At 43.8% G+C, this 19,136-nt stretch overlaps 2 protein-coding genes across 6 annotated transcripts; one reads left to right on the forward strand and one right to left on the reverse strand.

Moving 5' to 3' along the window:
• Positions 1-6,307: 6,307 nt before the first annotated feature.
• Positions 6,308-13,084, reverse strand: LOC123164436 (protein SEMI-ROLLED LEAF 2). 5 transcript variants are annotated; one of them, XM_044581918.1, is made up of 9 exons: positions 13,023-13,084; positions 11,614-12,189; positions 11,446-11,520; positions 11,241-11,356; positions 9,887-9,940; positions 9,589-9,657; positions 7,509-7,633; positions 7,297-7,382; positions 6,308-6,764 (listed from the first exon to the last, which is right to left on the reverse strand). In XM_044581918.1, the coding sequence occupies exons 2-7, from the start codon at positions 11,746-11,748 to the stop codon at positions 7,525-7,527; spliced, it is 558 nt and encodes a 185-aa protein (XP_044437853.1). In that variant the 5' UTR covers positions 11,749-12,189; positions 13,023-13,084; the 3' UTR covers positions 6,308-6,764; positions 7,297-7,382; positions 7,509-7,524. The 5 variants fall into 5 exon arrangements, with proteins under 5 accessions (XP_044437853.1, XP_044437854.1, XP_044437855.1 ...); XM_044581919.1 differs by lacking the exon at positions 13,023-13,084 and having other exon boundaries at positions 7,509-7,682; positions 11,614-13,012; XM_044581920.1 differs by lacking the exon at positions 13,023-13,084 and having other exon boundaries at positions 7,509-7,731; positions 11,614-13,012.
• A 2,001-nt stretch (positions 13,085-15,085) lies between these two features.
• Positions 15,086-18,627, forward strand: LOC123169476 (mitochondrial pyruvate carrier 4). The gene is made up of 6 exons (XM_044587351.1): positions 15,086-15,207; positions 15,779-15,858; positions 17,218-17,316; positions 17,430-17,482; positions 17,967-18,040; positions 18,153-18,627. The coding sequence occupies exons 2-6, from the start codon at positions 15,804-15,806 to the stop codon at positions 18,214-18,216; spliced, it is 345 nt and encodes a 114-aa protein (XP_044443286.1). The 5' UTR covers positions 15,086-15,207; positions 15,779-15,803; the 3' UTR covers positions 18,217-18,627.
• The last annotated feature ends 509 nt before the right edge of the window (positions 18,628-19,136 follow it).

Here is a 19,136-nt window from a genome sequence, read left to right on the forward strand (position 1 = left end):
GGTGCTTCTAAGACATAATCTTTCTTGGCTGCTATGAGGATGATCCTCAGGTTCCGGACCCAGTCCGTATAGTTGCTGCCATCATCTTTCAGCTTGGTTTTCTCTAGGAACGCGTTGAAATTGAGGACAACGTGGGCCATTTGATCTACAATACATAGTGTAAAGATTTTAGACTAAGTTCATGATAATTAAGTTCATATAATCAAATTATTTAATGAACTCCCACTCAGATAGACATCCCTCTAGTCATCTAAGTGAAACATGATCCGAATTCAACTAGGCCGTGTCCGATCATCACGTGAGACGGACTAGTCAAGATCGGTGAACATCTCCATGTTGATCGTATCTTCTATACGACTCATGCTCGACCTTTCGGTCCTCCGTGTTCCGAGGCCATGTCTGTACATGCTAGGCTCGTCAAGTCAACCTAAGTGTATTGCGTGTGTTCCGAGGCCATGTCTGTACATGCTAGGCTCGTCAACACCCGTTGTATTCGAACGTTAGAATCTATCACACCCGATCATCACGTGGTGCTTCGAAACAACGAACCTTCGCAACGGTGCACAGTTAGGGTGAACACTTTCTTGAAATTATTATAAGGGATCATCTTACTTACTACCGTCGTTCTAAGCAAATAAGATGCAAAAACATGATAAACATCACATGCAATCAAATAGTGACATGAAATGGCCAATATCATTATGCTCCTTTGATCTCCATCTTCGGGGCACCATGATCTTTGTCACCGGCATGACACCATGATCTCCATCATCATGATCTCCATCATTGTGTCTTCATGCAGTCGTCACGCCAACAATTACTTCTACTTGTATGGCTAACGCGCTTAGCAACAAAGTAAAGTAAATTACATGGCGTTATTCAATGACACGCAGGTCATGCAAAATAATAAAGACAACTCCTATGGCTCCTGCCGGTTGTCATACTCATCGACATGCAAGTCGTGATTCCTATTACAAGAATATGATCAATCTCATACATCACATATATCATTCATCACATCTTCTGGCCATATCACATCACATAGCACTTGCTGCAAAAACAAGTTAGACGTCCTCTAATTGTTGTTGCAAGTTTTTTTTTACGTGGTTTGTAGGTTTCTAGCAAGAACGATTTCTTACCTACGTATGACCACAACGTGATTTGCCAATTTCTATTTACCCTTCATAAGGACCCTTTTCATCGAATCTGTTCCGACTAAAGTAGGAGAGACAGACACCCGCTAGTCACCTTATGCAACTAGTGCATGTTAGTCGGTGGAACCTGTCTCACGTAAGCGTACGTGTAAGGTCGGTCCAGGCCGCTTCATCCTACAATGCCGCCGAAACAAGAAACGACTAGTAGCGGCAAGAAGAATTGGCAAACTCAATGCCCACAACTGCTTTGTGTTCTACTCGTGCATAGTAACTACGCATAGACCTGGCTCATGATGCCACTGTTGGGAATCGTAGCATAATTTTAAATTTTCCTACGTTCACCAAGATGCATCTATGGAGTATACTAGCAACAAGGGGAAGGGAGTGCATCTACATACCCTTGTAGATCGCGAGCGGAAGCGTTCCAATGAACGTGGATGACGGAGTCGTACTCGCCGTGATCCAAATCACCGATGACCGAGTGCCGAACGGACGGCACCTCCGCGTTCAACACACGTACGGTGCTGCGACGTCTCCTCCTTCTTGATCCAGCAAGGGGGAAGGAGAGGTTGATGGAGATCCAGCAGCACGACGGCGTGGTGGTGGATGTAGCGGGTCTCCGCAGGGCTACGCCGAGCTTCTGCGAGAGAGAGAGAGAGAGAGAGAGAGAGAGAGAGAGAGAGAGAGAGAGAGAGAGAGAGAGAGAGAGAGAGAGAGAGGGAGAGAGAGAGAGAGAGAGAGATGTTGCAGGGGAGGAGGGAGGCGCCCAAGGCTGTTGTATGCTGCCCTCCCTCCCCCCCCTTTATATAGGCCCCCTGGGGGGGCGCCGGCCCAAAGAGATGAGATCTCAAGGGGGGCGGCGGCCACAAGGGGGGAAGGGGTTGCCTTGCCCCCCAAGGCAAGGGGGAACTCCCCCCCTAGGGTTTCCAACCCTAGGTGCATGGGGGGAGGCCCAAGGAGGGCGCCCCAGCCCACTAAGGGCTGGTTCCCTTCCACTTTCAGCCCACGGGGCCCTCCGGGATAGGTGGCCCCACCCGGTGGACCCCCGGGACCCTTCCGGTGGTCCCGGTACAATACCGGTAACCCCCGAAACTTTCCCGGTGGCCGAAACTGGACTTCCTATATATAATTCTTCACCTCCGGACCATTCCGGAACCTCTCGTGACGTCCGGGATCTCATCCGGGACTCCGAACAACTTTCGGGTTTCCGCATACATATATCTCTACAACCCTAGCGTCACCGAACCTTAAGTGTGTAGACCCTACGGGTTCGGGAGACATGCAGACATGACCGAGACGCCTCTCCGGTCAATAAACAACAGCGGGATCTGGATACCCATGTTGGCTCCCACATGTTCCACGATGATCTCATCGGATGAACCACGGTGTCGAGGATTCAATCAATCCGTATGCAATTCCCTTTGTCAATCGGTATGTTACTTGCCCGAGATTCGATCGTCGGTATCCCAATACCTTGTTCAATCTCGTTACCGGCAAGTCTCTTTACTCGTACCGCAATGCATGATCCCGTGACTAACGCCTTAGTCACATTGAGCTCATTATGATGATGCATTACCGAGTGGGCCCAGAGATACCTCTCCGTCACACGGAGTGACAAATCCCAGTCTCGATCTGTGCCAACCCAACAGACATTTTCGGAGATACCCGTAGTGCACCTTTATAGTCACCCAGTTACGTTGTGACGTTTGGCACACCCAAAGCACTCCTACGGTATCCGGGAGTTGCACGGTCTCATGGTCTAAGGAAAAGATACTTGACATTGGAAAAGCTCTAGCAAACGAAACTACACGATCTTTTATTCTATGCTTAGGATTGGGTCTTGTCCATCACATCATTCTCCTAATGATGTGATCCCGTTATTAATGACATCCAATGTCCATAGTCAGGAAACCATGACTATCTGTTGATCAACGAGCTAGTCAACTAGAGGCTTACTAGGGACATGTTGTGGTCTATGTATTCACACATGTATTACGATTTCAGGACAATACAATTATAGCATGAATAATAGACGATTATCATGAACAAAGAAATATAATAATAACCTTTTATTATTGCCTCTAGGGCATATTTCCAACAACAACTTGGTGCTCAATTTTGGCAACTTTTAGAGTGTTTGCATGCAACTTAGAAAAACAATGGTAAACCACTTCACAATATTGTAGGCAACTATTTTTGCAAAGTTAGGCAACCGAGAAGCAATGATAGACAACTAATTACCAATAGTAGGAAACTAGGCATCAATTGGTAGGCAATTTACAATATTTATAGGCAACTGCACATCAATTGTAGGCAACTAACTATCAAACAATAGGCAAATGAGCAACCATGCATGATAGGCAAGTTGGGATAATGTTAGTAAAATTCACAGGTACACATAGTGTAGTGAAGTTGTTTTGTATGTAGCACTAAAGGGGCGTTATGTTTTGTCTGATTTTTCTTGTTTTTACGCCAACAAACCTAATAGGAAGTCCTACTAGGCCAATGAGAAGAAGTTGCTTCTCTATAGCACGATAGTTGCCTCCTTCACACCCAAAGTTGCCCTAAAAAAGTATCCAATTGCCCACAGTCAACCATACAATTTCCTAAAACAAAGTATCCAGTTGCCCATAATCAACAAATAGTTTGCCTAAAACCATGTATCCAGTTGTCCAATCCTCACGAACAGAATTTTATCAAGACCATTTTTTTGATAAATATCTAAATGTTTTAGATACCTGTAATTAAGTTTGGGTCATAGAGGGGGAGTCAAGATTTTCCCCTCCTCGGGTGACCGTAGAGGGGAGCGGGTGGAACATACCTATATATGTTGTCTCTACTAGTTGTTTTTGTGGTTCTTTTTTTTTGCACAAGGGTTGCATGATGTTACTGCAAGGAGCTTATGGGGCAGCAACCCCTCTTTTAATGCATGACACTAGTTGCTTCAAATTTTGTAAGAGTTGTCTGAAATCATAGCAAAGTTGTTGCATGTTTTTTAGTTTTGCATATGGGATGCATGCTATTTTTTACTGCAAGGAACTCATATGGGGCAGCAGACCTTTTTTACATGCCTGATAGTAGTTGGACTCATTGGATGGCTAAAAGTGTCTAGAGAGGTCGATTCCGATATTTGGGGCGTTTTGGTGATCCATGTTGGAGTTGTCTTTATGTTAGGCGATTTAGAGGTGAAACTAGTCGATTGATAGTCATGGTAACCGACTTAAAAGGATCCTCCGTTGATAGGTAGTCATACTAGGAAAAAGGAGTTGCTTTTCTATAACACTAAAGTTGCCTCTGTAGCACACAAAGTTGCTACGAAAAAAAGTTCTTCGAAACCTATTCATATGGGATCTAGTTTTGAAGAACTCGTTGCGAGAAACCCACCGGTGAAAACGGATTTGAATTTTGACATTCTAATCAAAAGTTACAAGTTTTTAAAGTTATTGATCCTCTAATAAATGCAGGTGGGAGCTGGCGCGGGAGGTTTTTCCTTTTCTAGACTGTCCTAACGCGGCGTGCGGTAAAACTTTCCTTTTGGGGAGGGCGCTCGCTGGCCCGAACGGACACTCGTGCACCAGGTAGCCAGGTCCATGTTTTTTTAGGTGAAAAGCATAATCTTTATTTATCAAAGTCCAAAGAGAATGGGATTTTGTTTACATCGTGTGGTTGAAGGGGAGGGATATAAGTGCGGCTAGGGTTTTGGGAGAGCTGGCCTGGGCGCTTGGTTTTGGCCGAGCCAGCAGCAGCAGCCGAGCTGGCACGACGTCGCGGTACAGGCCAGGCTGGGGCCGGGGGAGCTAGCTGGGCTGGCTTTTGCCTTTTATGGTCCTGCTCGGCCGAGCTAGCGGCAGCAGCCAGGCCGGCAGGCCGTCCCTGTCCAGGCCAGGCTGGGGTCCGGGGGAGTGAGCTGGGCTGGCTTATGCCTATTAAGGCCCAGCTCAGCAGCAATTATTAGCCTGAGAAAAAAAAGGACACAAACGTGTTGGGCTAAATTCTGTCATGGGCAGAAATCATTCAGGGAAAAATTCCAATTCTTTTTCTAATAATGGTAATATTTTATGCAATAAAGTGCACATTTTGAGGGCTAAATATGATGCATGAATTATTATGATTATCTTGGCAATGTAATGCTTTAGGTATTTTAATTCCTGTTATATGTTATGTCATACCATGTTTAAATTATTTATGCGACAATTTTGTTATAACTAGTTAATTTTGCTGTCATATTATTATGATCATGAGGACATAATGTTTCCGTTGCGAAATAAAGTTTAATGGATCCCCAAAATAAAGAGTGGTTTTATGTTTTGTCATTCTGACGAAAGTTGTTTCACGGACATTTAAACCGCAAAATTCTTTTGTCTATTCGTTTCACTTCTGGCCAAAGCTGATGTGAATCGGGTTAATGAAAGGAACTAATGAAATGGGGATTATCAAAGTGTGGATTTTTATTTATCAATTTGGCCAAAGATAATTGATGAATATTAGTCCACAAAATTCTGTTGTTCAGTTTCATCTCTGGCCAAAGCTGATATGAATTTGATCAATAAAATGTAATTCTAATGATGATGCTTACTAAAGCATTTTGAGACTTGTTTTGCAGCACCTAATGTCTCTCATATTGCTGGAATGCTTAATGGTATAGAACAACTTAATGGTAGCAATTATCCTATATGGAAGGAGAACCTTGAGATGACTATGGCCTTACTTGATATTGATTATGCTCTCCTTAATGATCCTCCTGAGGCACCTAAAGAAAGTGATGAAAATTATGGTGCTGTCAAGAAGAATTATGATGTCGAAAAGGCTAAGTGGTATGACTCTAATCGCAAATGCCTTATGATGATAAAGGGTTCCATTACACAAAGCATGAGGGGAGCCCTTCCTGACTGTCGAGGTTTATGGTGGTGGAGCCTCAGACGCCTGCCTCCTTCTTCCGGCATGTGCTGTGTGCGCAGGTACACTTTTCACCTAATGAATGGAAGATGCGAGAGAGAGTGCAATAGAGTCAAAGCACAAGCAATCCTTGGTTACTAGATGGGAAGTGCGGCTTGCCGCACCCCGCACCCCTGCCGGGTGCGGTTACATACAACCTGACACAGTAGGCCATGCTTCAAATTCAATAGGTTGACATGATGAAAGGGAAAAGTGCAGACGTTTAGAACATTATACCAAAAGCAAAGAAGAATAGCAGCCCACAATAACTTGTTTACAATGCAGTGAGAGTTATATCCAACTTGGTAGAACACGATTCATTTTTGATTCAGGCTATTACACAAATAGCAAAGCACGATGGCAGCACCCACCTAGTCCACTACTGGTTATACAATATGTATTCCACACATGGAAGGAAATATAGACGACTGATTCCATCGTTTGAATTTCTCAAAGAAAGATATAGGAGGAAGTAAGCACTAATAACAGTACTGGTTTGGTTAATTACATCACTTTGAGGATGTCATAGAAAATGTCACATGATATACCAAAAGCAAGTCCTAACAGTAGCCTAAGAGAACCGATATATATATGATTTCTATGTCATATGGTGATAGTAGTGTATTGGATAGCTCTGTCTGAAGATCTTGCTCGTCGAGGTGTTCTCTGAAAGATCTGTTGATAGAATTCTGAAGAGATGAGTGAACCTAGAATGGAAACAAATAAAATTTTGCAACCCAAAAAAGTATAACCACAGGCATGGTACAAGAAGCACAACATTACTAAAAAAATGTCTTCCTAGTTTTGATGGAGGTACTGCCAAAAGTAAGGCAGGAAATCTCAAATTAGAACACCAAAAAAATTTCTTCCTAGTTTTGATGGAGGTACTGCCAAAAGTAAGGCAGGAAATCTCAAATTAGAACACCAGGAAGCAAACCATTAAAAAAAAGTGCAGCAGACACAAGATTAGCCATGGTAGCTAGCTACACAAATCCATGACCCCCTAATCATATACACAAGTCCTCCCCACCTCTCTCTTCATGTTGGCTCTGACCGGGATGGCACACCAGTCAGCACCACAAAGGGGTCAAACACAACCAGGCCATGAAGTACTCAGCAAGAAGAAAGGAACAAAACACTTCCACGCAGAACGATACTTAAAATGGAGCAGCAAAGGCTAATTAAACATGAGAAGATTGTTACCGACCATATGACCCCTGCATTAAGGTGAATGCTTGCTCCAGAAGTCGATGTGGTGTGAATCTTTAGAAATGCTCATAGTACTCCGAACTCCTACAAAATCATTCACATGTTTTTTCTTTAGCATAATAATGGGGGTGCATGTACAATAACTCGCGGGATAGATGAGCACGAAGGAAAATATAAGGAAATTCGAGATATAAATCAATCGATCAGAACCTTGACTTCCAGTCGATCAGCGCATATTGGTATGCTTGCGAAGGGAGGCAGCGACGTTAGAATCACGTAAGTATCTCATGTCAGAGATCATCAGTACCTTACACAGCGTCGTGCCGACTCCTACACTATGTTGTCGTGGAAGGAAAAACCAGAGAGTAAGGCCAATTCCGAAAGCTACCAAATTCACCATACAGAGTCAATTATATTCACCAACATGAAGCATCTGGCACAAGTTTCCGATTAAAAGAGAAATATAGAACGCTAATTACTATTTTCGTAAGAATGTTGGACCATGGCAACAAAATGCACACATCCAAACACAAAGTATATATACTACCAATTAACATATCTAAAGTGGCAATAATGTGACATGAAAAAGAATTAGATAGTACTCCATCCCATTAGATTATATTACTTACACTAAGCTATAACCTAGGGGGTTTACCGGAAACAAATCAGTAATAGTAAATAGGAACAAAAATAAATTATTTGAAGTATTTGGTGCATCAGAATTTGCTATTATCTTTATTGGCCGACAAAATTAGCCTTCATATATTTTGGATATTAAGATAGCTAAAACGTGCACTCTTGTGTATACCTTAAAACCCGAAAAAGTGGGCAACCGTCTACTTAAGAGATAAAGCAGCCTCAAAACTGCTACAACTTCCACTACATGGAGGGAGAGCCGATGCGTGTGCAGTTCGAGCAGTGGGCCGTCGACGCCAGGGTCGACCTCGTCTTTGCCGGGCACGTGCACGCGTATGAGTGCAACCACCGGGTGTCCAACATCAAGTACGACATCACAGACGGGAGGTGCAAGCCGGTGCGGGACCACCGCGCGCCCGTGTACATGACCATCGGTGACGGAGGCAACATCGAGGGCCTTGCCGACAGCGTGACAGAGCCACAACCGAGCTACTCGGCCTTCCGAGAAGCCAGCTTTGGGCATGCCTTGCTGGACATCAAGAACCGCACACACGCCTACTACGCCTGGTACCGCAACGCCGACGGCGTCAAGGTCCCCGCCAACACCGTGTGGTTCACCAACCGTTACTACATGCCCAACCAGTTAGGAATTGCAGCTTGCCGCACCCGGCAGCGGTGCTGCCGAGTACGGTCATATCCAATCCGGTAATACAGTCAACGGGACAACTTAATATCTGGTTAAAAAACATCCACTCTGTCCAGAAGCAAGACATCACCTAATTCAGCACCATCATGAGATTATAAAAGCTAATAAGAGAACAAAAGGTGCCTACGACAATAAGTTCAGTCCAAAAGCAGCACGCATAGAATATGTCCCAGAACTAACCATGCATTTGGTATTTCACGTAATCCGACATAGATCAAAAGCACTAATTAGGAGCACTAAAATTGCATAACTAATTATTGAAATGGCCATGCAACTTGAAAGGAACACATGTCAGATTGACAACTTATCGAAGTATATGAGAGATTCAAATTAATGGTGGTCTCACTAGTTCATAAGATAACTGGCATACACACCGCAACTTTCTTCCTATATTACTGGTAGACCTTAAATTCAACTCTAAACCCTTTGACATTCCTCAATGAGACTCCAGTTAGAAAACTCGGCCAATTCGCCAAAACAAATAGTCAAATACAACCTAAGGATAAACCATAAAAAATAAACATCTTTTCAGTTTTCCTGCCTCACTCTTGTTTTATTGCTGTCTCACTCTTGTTTTATTCACTGCTGCTACTTGGTCCAAATAGTTTACATGATTGCTGGCAGTTTTCAAATTATATAAACAAAAGAAGAAAAGGGCTAGAATGTACCTAAAGCGGACTGCATAATATGTATGAAAACAGTATGGATGCATAAAGAAAAATTATTCATCTCTGGTCAACAACAGAAATATTTGACAGGACTCTAAAATGTGCTGAAAGCACTCATAGGATATGTATGAGAAAATTTGTCGAAGTATATCTATAGCGCTTTTAGGCCTATATGTTCATTAGTACAGTATATTTTGGTCAAGTTAGGATCATGACATGGATGATATTGTCACAAAGAAGAAAGGAACAGAGAAAGAAAAGGCCAAGAACTTTCTATTACCTTGTAATTATGTGTGCTGCCTTTGTTGTTTGATCCAAAGACTGTATATGAATGCTCACAATTTCAGAACTGCGTGGAAAACAAAGAAAATGAAAGATGTTCAGCATCTGTATCAGTCAACTATTTGCAGCTGATGGCTTGGAAAAAGAAGAGGTGTATAAAGAAAGATGCAAGTAAATGCAAAAGGAAAGAAGATCCGTGGCTATCAGTTTGTAAGCTCAGAACAAAATAAAGTAAACAGATAAAATGGATCCATGGTTGGCCAATATATGTAGCCAAAGATCTGAAAAACCAGTACCTTTGATCTATTGTAGCATTAGTGGCGCTTGCTCGGAGCGCAGAACAGTGTGCTCTGGTTCATAGAAGATATCCATGAAACAGTTAGAAAGACCTGGAACAATTTGGCTAATACAGATAGTAAGACGGTAACTGTGATAGTAGATGGATAGGTATAGTGACTAATACAGATAGTAAGACGGTAACGGCGGCGTAGAGGAGGGGCTAGGTCAGGGGAGTGGAGGGGAATGTGAGGAGAGGAGGAGAGGTGGATGAAGTGTGTGTACAATGCTTAGTAAGCTACTCGCAAGTAGTGGCCTGCATTGAGCAAATCACCTTCATGTTTATAGCCATTTAGGCGGAAATTGGCAATGGCTCCTAGGTGCATATGCACCCATTGTTTAAATACACATTTTGAAAAGTTGAAAAAATTCCAAACAAAAATCTCACGTGTATATCCGGACATTATATGTGCGTTGACAAAGTTTTCGGTGAAAAACAAGGTTTTTTGTGGCTTGTGTAAAAAAGACAATTTCTGATGCTTCATTACAATTATTCATTTTGTATTTCTTTATCTTTTTTACACGAGCCACAAAAAACGTCGTTTTTCACCAAAACTTTGTGCATGCACATAGAATGTCCGGATATACCCGCGGGTTTTTTGTTCCGAAATTTTTAACTTTTCAAAATGTGTATTTAGACAATGGGTGCATATACACCTAGGAGCCAAAACACCGCGTCCCATTTAGATATAATATTAAACTGTATTCATCTCTACTCTTATAAAATACCGAGTTGGTGATGATAGTGTGCCTGCCATCTTGTAATATAGACCGTCCGATCTATATCTGACAGATAGAAAGCAAACTATGACAATTTTACAAAAAAAAAACCGCACCTCTCTCCACATTTACAGATAAGGCCTTGCCTCGTTCATCCTTATCTCCCACAACCTCATTGCCGAGCAATTAAAAAAGGAAGTCTCTGGAACAATCTGGCATGGTGGCCGCCTGTCGGCGCCGTCCATCTCCATGCCTCCGCCCAGTCCGACCACCAGTCACCACCATGCCCCACTCCTCCTCACCTTATCTCTCATCTTTCTCGAGATATCATTTTTTCGATGAAATTCTCGAGATACCATTTTTTGATAAAATTCTCGAGATATCATTAGTTTTTACACATGGGATTACTCCTGCATGGGTCAATCACAACAGGTGTTTTGTAGAAAACGCATTTTGATGTTCCGTGCAATGCACGGGCATCTTGCTAGTCACATCTAATAAATATCACTAGGATGGTGTTCATTGCTGCAAATAATCTGATGGAATCTAAATCTAGTGACATGAGCAAAAAGATAGTTGGGAAGTAAGACTGACATTTGTCCTTTGCAAGACACCAGCAGTCCGCGGTATATCAGCATCACCACTTTTGCAAAACCATACTGCTCGGCTCTTAATTCCTTGTAAATCCTTTGCTCCAGGTAAACTGTGATCTGCTCAAATATGAACACACATTAGAATGCATGCAAGTTACCAAAACAATTGAGTAAACATTTCAGGTTCTGAAGAGAAGAGGGGGAACCTTGGGCACTCGAAGAGGGTTCTTGGCGGCGTACTCGCACAGCTTCCCAATCCTCCTATCATTTGGTTCTTCGTCCTACATCGCAAAAGCACAAGATTATTTTTACATTGATCCGGAACATCGGCTAATGCCTCATCATGGTAACATGAAAGACGGAGATGATCCAACCTGTGTTCTGGGGAAGATTTCGGCAAGGATCTTCTTGTACCGCTCAACGGGTTGCCTGGACCGTGCCCTGAGCCCAGGGCAGAAGTAGCACAGGGCCCCGCACGCCGGCAGGACCTTCCGCGATATCACACCCATCCTCTACTACTACGGGTCGAATTGACAATGCGCATGTTAATTAGTGCCATTGCAACGCACTGTAGAAATCCCTAGCATCAGCCCCTTACAAACACCACACAACAATGCCATTGGAGCGCGCTAGCATCGATCACTTACAAACACCACATGACTCAAGTTCTCACAATGTCCGATCAATGATATGGATTCAGAATTGACGAAATCAGGCTGCGAGTTCTCCCCCAAACCTGGCAGGTCAAGCTACATTTTGGTCAAACCCGGGTTGGTGAATCGAATCATTTTGGGAGTTTTGCCCATGGCGATCGGCAAAGCAGAATGGAAATCGAGCTGCGACACGACCCGGTCGTTCGCGGTACCCACGACGACCCAGACGCGCACGCGTCCAGACACGAGCAGGGTCCGAGCGGCACCAATGCAATGCGGAAGCACACGGCGAACCAACTAAACATATAACAGGTTGCAAGCAGTCTTAGAATCTGAACATTATAAAGTTTTACACATCTCGGCTTATAGAAAATTCAGAGAGAGAGAGAGAGAGAGAGAGAGAGAGAGAGAGAGAGAGAGAGAGAGAGAGAGAGAGAGAGAGAGAGAGCAGCAAGGGTTCAGGTTCAGAGAAGAAACAGAGGCAGCAGGGGGCGTTGAGGAGGAGGAGCAGCAAGGAAAGCAGAGTAGCAGCGAAGGGAGATACAGAGAGAGAGCAGCAAGGGTTCAGGTTCAGAGAAGGAGAAGCAGTAGGGAACCGAGGAGAGAAGAGGCAGCAGTTGTAAGCCGATGAGCAGCAGCAGCGTTGAGAGGAGAAGGAGCAGCAGCGAGGCAGGGATCAGCAGCAGTAGGTTGAAGGAGAAGAAGGAGCACCAGCGTGGCCAAGCCGGCCTGTCGCTCGGTGGGTTGGGTCGGATCGGATCGGACCGGACTGCGGCGGCGACGGCGGCGTGGGGAACGCGGTGGGCGCCTGCCGCGACGCCGGTGATGGTGGTGGTGGGTGGCGGTCGTCCTCTCCGCCTCCTACCTCGGATCGGATTGCGGCGGCGACGGCGACGTGGGGAACGCGGTGGGCGCCTGCCGCGGCGCCGGTGGTGGTGGTGGTCGTCCTCTCCGCCTTCTGCCAGCCGCTCCGGCGAGAGAGATGCGGGGCGCGGGTGGGGTGTGGAGGGGAGGGAGATGCGGGCGGGGTGACCGCATCTGGGGCAGACGGCAACAAAGAGGAGAGCGGCAGGAGAAGAACGGGGAGGAGGAGAGGGAGGGAGGGGAGGGCATGAGGGGAGGGGCATGACCTTGAGGGGGAGTGGCGACTGCGCGGCGGCGGCTGTGCGGCAGGGATGTGCGAGCGCGGCGTGATGGGAGGAGGACGAGTGGGAGAGGGCGGCGACTAGGTTTCCTGCGAGGGAGGAATGGGAGCAGGGCTGTACACGTGAAAAGACCAAAATGCCCATTGGAGGGCACCGAAATAACAGGCGGTGGCACACCAGAGGACGCACTATTCGATCCGACGACCAAGATTGCTCCGTCTGAACATCAGACGGCCCAGATCGCTCCATCTGAACATCCGACGGCCAGGATCGTTTTGGACAACCAATCCAACGGCTGAAAATCCAAACGCACGGGGAGGCTTCATTTTGGTCTGGACTCTAACAATGGAATATGGTGTGGTTTGAAGAAGCTTCCTATTATCCACTTATATGGCGTCGATTGAAGCTTGCTATTCTCCACAGTCCAGAGGAAACAAAAATAAACAAAACTACGGCCCACCACTTTGTGATATGGCGCGACCACTATACCAGGCCAGTAAAAAAAGAGTAAAACGAGCCAACAAAGCAACGCGGAGCGACGGCGCACGACAAACAAACCGAGGATCAAACGTCGTGCGAGACTTAAAGCACAAATGAATCAGACGGACTGGAACTTAGATGAGATATCACTAAATTTCATCTAGATGTAATTTAGCAATTTTGATGAATAAAATATCCGGAAACAACCAAGGATATGGAATACTTGTTGTAGAAGCCAGGCATTACTTGAAATCTACATACTTAATATCAACGTATTACCCTTCATTGAAAAATACGCGTCGTGATACAGCCACCCGTCGTGATACGTGTGACTATAAATCTATAAATACAGCCGTCGCCCCTCGGGGTTGCCGGTACATGCTGGATTTATAACGTTGGGACCTTATACTTAGATGATGATAATTGATAAGTAAGGTACCACGTACATGCTGGATTTATAGTCACACGTCATTGGGTGCATGCAGCTGGACCCACCGACCTTCCAGTGTTGTGATGGCTAGGTTTCAACACGGCCAACCAGCGAACACCGGGGAGGCGGCCGAGTGGTGCAGGTGCGTAGTCACGTACATCGTACTCCTATATGTTTGGCTGTGCCGCCTTGGTGCCCATGGCGCTCGTGTTGGACTTCCTGCAGAACTCGTAGCCGACGACGTCGACAGCGCCGCGGTCGCTCTTCCTCCACTTCCTGCTCTTCGTGCTCCAGTGGTTGGACGGCAATCCAGAGGGACATAGGGTGGTGGATATCTTCCTTCAGTCTGATCGACCTTTCAAGGAGTCCATCCACCAGCTTCGACCTAGTCTACTGCAAATGTGAACTAGAGTATTTAGCAATCTGTAGATTCGGTCGATATTGTTATTAATTTACTGGTTACTTGTACATTTTGTCAAGGAACCAATCGATAATTTGAAGTCTACAATTGTACATCTTTTCAGAAAATTATAATTTACCTTTTCCATGTTCTTCACTTCTCCGACAAATTTGAAGGGGGAGAGTGTTGACTCTCACGTGTGGGCTCCATCTGTCATAACGGTAAACTTGGCGGTCAAACGTAATGAAGTTGACTATTATGCCACGTCAGCCCTGATGGGTGGGCCACGCCAGTCATAAGAAGTTTTAAATCGCCTGAAACGGCCAATAACCAAAAGTGGTAGTGATTGTGATGGATTACCCAAAAGTGGTACTCCCTCCGTCCCATAATATAAGAGCGTTTTTGACACAAAACGCTCTTATATTATGGGACGGAGGGAGTAGTTGTTTGCTAATTTCTTTTGTTATGTGGTATATATATATATTGGGAACGAAAGCATAAAAAATGATACCTTTTCACTATTTACTCGTCGACAGAGCCAAGGCAGTCTTCCTCTTCTTCCAGGCAAATAATCTACCCAAAATGTCTTGATGCATCACACGAAGAAGACGTGTGCTATGTGTGTATTCCTCATTGGTTAGTTTATTAGCAAGTCAAACTCAGCTAAACATAGAAAAGGGCAAGTAGCTGGATGGATCAGCTCTATTATTGCCTCTTTGACCCGCTGTTTGGGGATTTCTTCCTCCCCTCATTCTCTTGCAACACAACATCATTAGCTCCTCCAACTATCTGCCTCTCCTGCATTCTTGTCTCAGCGCTGTGTCGGCTCCTGCAACGCTGCTTCTAACTTCTTTGTCTGTGTAAGCTCACCACTATTCTCATCTGTTTTCCTCTATGAATCTGCTTGTAGGGTTCCATTTTTTTTCTTCGTTGCTGCAACCGGCTGACCTTCGTGTTTTCCCACTCCGGCAGTGTTCATCCATTGCTATATTCTATGGTCATTTCTACCTCCGATCCAGAAGCACTTTCATTTCTTTCAATCACAGGAATTGTATCTTTATTGGATTTGTAGTTGTAGGCGGTACTGCTTTCCTATATGTTGAGACTTAGGTTTAGGCTGTGCAACTCTCAATACATTGATCAGGTGCACTAGGCACGTATATATGATGTACAAGACGGGGTCACAACCTCAACTATATAGGAAAACTAGGAGGTAGGCCTACGACACAATATACATGCACAAATATATTCAACACTATAGTATATATTTTGAATGAACTGGATCCCCATTGATTTGTTATACTGATGGTACCCAAAAGATCATATTCACATATTCTCACTCAATTGTATTCTTCTTTTATATGCCCCGCATGGCGCACGCGGGTGCTTGTAAAGAAATTTCTGATATCCTGAATATGGTGGTGGACTTAGGAAACGTGTGTGCCGGTTCGATCGAATGGCTTCTTCAAAACTACAAGCCTTCTGGAATCACCCTGCTGGCCCCAAAACCAGTTAGTGATTGCTGTACTCGCATTACTTTTTCACATCCCATCTGTTTTATTTTGGTTCCCGCCTTTGTTTAGACATCAGGATAGCTTGGGCTCCTTTTTAAACCATATGTATGGAAAGTCAACATTGACTTTTTTCCCTATCGGTGGATTTTATGTATTTTCTTTGTGTGTACTCTTAGCTCCAGATCATGTTATTGTGTTGAGATTGCCAAGTTGTTGGCACGTTTTAAATGTGAAATTATTGTGCGCCTACTCTGATTTTTGGCTTCTGAATATGAGCCGAGGTGACTGTTGTTTGTGACTTAACATGTACTACCTCCGTTCCAAATTACTCGTCATGAGAGAAAACATTACCGTGATAGAAAATCAAAATAACAATAGTCATACTGAAGGCATCACAAAATAGAATCTGAAACCAACAGAACCTAGAGCCAACAAGTATTCAGACCCCTCCCACAAATACCAACTGTGCTTAATTTACTAGTAAGTTGTTCTCGGCACCATTGGTCCTCGCAGTTGCACTACCATTCCTGTAGGGACTCCAAAACACTGTTGTGTGTTAGTTTGCGTCAGCCAATAACATTTTCCATCGTGTTACTGTCTCACTGATTATGCAACAACCAGCTGACGAGGCATCATTAGCAAGTTTGACATTTGGGCAATGAAAAAAATAGCATGCTAGGGCTAATTAAGATGGCTCTTAAAATATGCTATTAGTGTGCTATATCGCGTTATAGCATGCTATAGCGCACCATTTTTTTTTCACTGCATTTGGGACAAAGAGCAACCGTGAGAGGGGAACTTCCTGGCTTACCAAAGCATCTCTAATATAGCTCAAAACAAAACCTAGTTACAGGACACCAAATAGTATCTCAGCAGTCTCTGGTTCATCATAGAGATGTAAAGATAAATGTTCATCCCCTTTGTCACTCATGTCTGAAATTTTTCATGGTAAGCTTGCATAGGAAAATATTGACTTTCTCATGAAATACTAAACTCCTAAAGATATTACATTTTAGAAAATAATAAAGTGGTCTATTAAGAGTTGCACATCTTCAGTCCTTCCCCCACAGAAGTTGCACATCTTCAGACTTTGCGAACTTCACGCTTATTCTTGTCATGCCTGACCTGCATTTTTGGCTATGTGACGTTTGAATTAGCATTAGACTAGTCTATACCTCCGATTTATCCTTGTTCAATGTTGTGAAACATTACCGATTATAATGGCCCATCCTTGGTAGTTCTTTTGCGCTAAATTGTGATGCATATCTCTTGGATTGCATAGTGCACATGCTAAGTTATAAATAATCACCTGAGAGTTGAAAGGCTGAGACAATAACAATCCGACCTGAATTGCAGTTCATTTCTGGGCTCCAACATTTAAATGGGGAATCAGCATAGCAAACGTTGCCGACTTTGCTAAGCCTCATGAAAAGATATCCTATCCACAGCAAGTAGGTATGTTCAAGTTATCCAGTCAGTCTTGTGCCAGTCTCATTACAGACAACATGCCATTAGTTTAGCGGCTATCTATTCTCGTGTGCTGCTCACATGCTTCATATTGTGTGCAGTTATTGCTTGCACTGGAATTATTTGGTCACGCTATAGCATGGTTATCACACCGGTAAGCCATGTATACTACTATCCTTTTTTTCATTATTATATGCAGGTATGTGGATTATATATAGCTTAATATTACTTCCGTCCCAAATTAGTTGTCTTATATTTTTCTAGATACGGATGTATGTAACACTAAAGCATGTCTAGATACACCCTTATGTAGAAAAAACTAAGAAAACTAATTTGGCTCTGGGGTAGTACATCCTAAGGCTTAACATTTTGTTTGCTGCTAAGATATTCTTTTTGCAACAATCTTCTCATATTGTACTGTTTTAACTTGATGGCTCCCTGGACTGGGCTGTTGTTGCTTGTCGAATATATGATTCATATTCGTAAGCCACCTCCTTCTACCTACCAATATATCCGCTGAATTACAATAAGGCGATATATCTGCTGTGAAGTACCTTGATCCTAATTCCAATTGTTACTCTGTGTTGTTCCCAATGTTAACTGCAGTTTTGCGACGCTTATAATATTTTCCTTTCCAGAGAAACTGGAACCTTTTCAGCGTTAGCGTTGCGATGTCCGGTACAGGCCTATACCAGCTTTCTCGTAAAATAAGGTCCGTTAAAGAAGCTAGCTAGCGCCCATGTTTGTTGATTGATGATGTCCCAGAAGAGCAAGGAGATGGCCTGGTTTCTGTATGTTGACCTCCTTCTGCTTTTGCATCGCAGGAAAGATTACTTCTCGGGTGCTGAAAAGGAGGCCGTTGCTGCATCACTGGAACTGGAAGTATAGCAACGGCGACCGACTCGACTTAATAATCGACTGAATAGGGTGCCTGGTGCCTTGGAGTCGGTTTCAGATTCACTCTGGTCCGTGGAATCCCAATCTTTCGTTCCATGTCAAAATACATTTATTTCTCGCTCGATCACACCGGTGGGCAGGCAAGCCAAAGTATTATGAAAAATCCATGCAAGTTAATAATCGTGTATGCAGCATTATATCGTGTGCAAAAAACCAAATTTTTGACACAGATTAAATACACGAACCGCATGGCCGCCTTTTATCTTGTTATATCCAATATGTTGTTTCTGCAAGAAACCTGAACTACAGGTTATCTAGGTTGATTTTGTTCATATATATAAGATCGGAGACGTGTGTACCTCTAGTCCCACATTCCTATGGCCAACGCATGTACTGAGGCATTGTTAAATCTCAGCAACTGATATTTAGCAAAACTATTATTTTTTTACTTGGTTAAATATGAGAGATGCAACTTCTCTAAACCGCGCAACCAATTCCGTACCAATAATAAAACAACACCTTGGTCCCTAATTAATCATCTAACCAACACAACTCGTCATAATTTGCGCATACGTAGATCTGCATCGCCTCGTCGCACTGTCCTCCTCACCCTTGGTTTAAAATTTGTTTTGTGAGGTAATCATGATATTGATTGAACATATTAATAGAAATGTGAATATTATTTGCCTCATACTCTTGAAAAAAATTATAACATAGAGGGAAGTGTGGGCTGTGGGGTGTGTTAGTCGGCGCTGTTTTGGCTTTGGTGAAACTAGCTGAGAACAATTTCATGAACTTTGATTGATTTTGTATTTGGGTCTATATTGGAAACTTTTATTTATATTGCTTTCATATTTATTCATACTTTGTTTTTAGCAAGGGAGCAATTTGTAAACCTAAGTTTAATTGCA

This window comes from Triticum aestivum, chromosome 7D (assembly GCF_018294505.1).
Source record: "Triticum aestivum cultivar Chinese Spring chromosome 7D, IWGSC CS RefSeq v2.1, whole genome shotgun sequence".
In the NCBI taxonomy this organism is placed as follows: domain Eukaryota; kingdom Viridiplantae; phylum Streptophyta; class Magnoliopsida; order Poales; family Poaceae; genus Triticum; species Triticum aestivum.

Bases quoted from the DNA above. Each gene is read 5' to 3' on its own strand.
- LOC123169476 (XM_044587351.1), top strand. From the start codon at position 15,804: ATGGCTTCTTCAAAACTACAAGCCTTCTGGAATCACCCTGCTGGCCCC. The intron at 17,483-17,966 runs GTAAGCCATGTA...TTTCCTTTCCAG, and splicing joins ATAGCATGGTTATCACACCG to AGAAACTGGAACCTTTTCAG. The intron at 18,041-18,152 runs GTCCGTTAAAGA...TTTGCATCGCAG, and splicing joins CAGCTTTCTCGTAAAATAAG to GAAAGATTACTTCTCGGGTG.
- LOC123164436 (XM_044581918.1), bottom strand. From the start codon at position 11,748: ATGGGTGTGATATCGCGGAAGGTCCTGCCGGCGTGCGGGGCCCTGTGC. The intron at 11,521-11,613 runs GTTGGATCATCT...TTTGCGATGTAG, and splicing joins AAATCTTCCCCAGAACACAG to GACGAAGAACCAAATGATAG. The intron at 11,357-11,445 runs GTTCCCCCTCTT...ATATTTGAGCAG, and splicing joins ACCCTCTTCGAGTGCCCAAG to ATCACAGTTTACCTGGAGCA.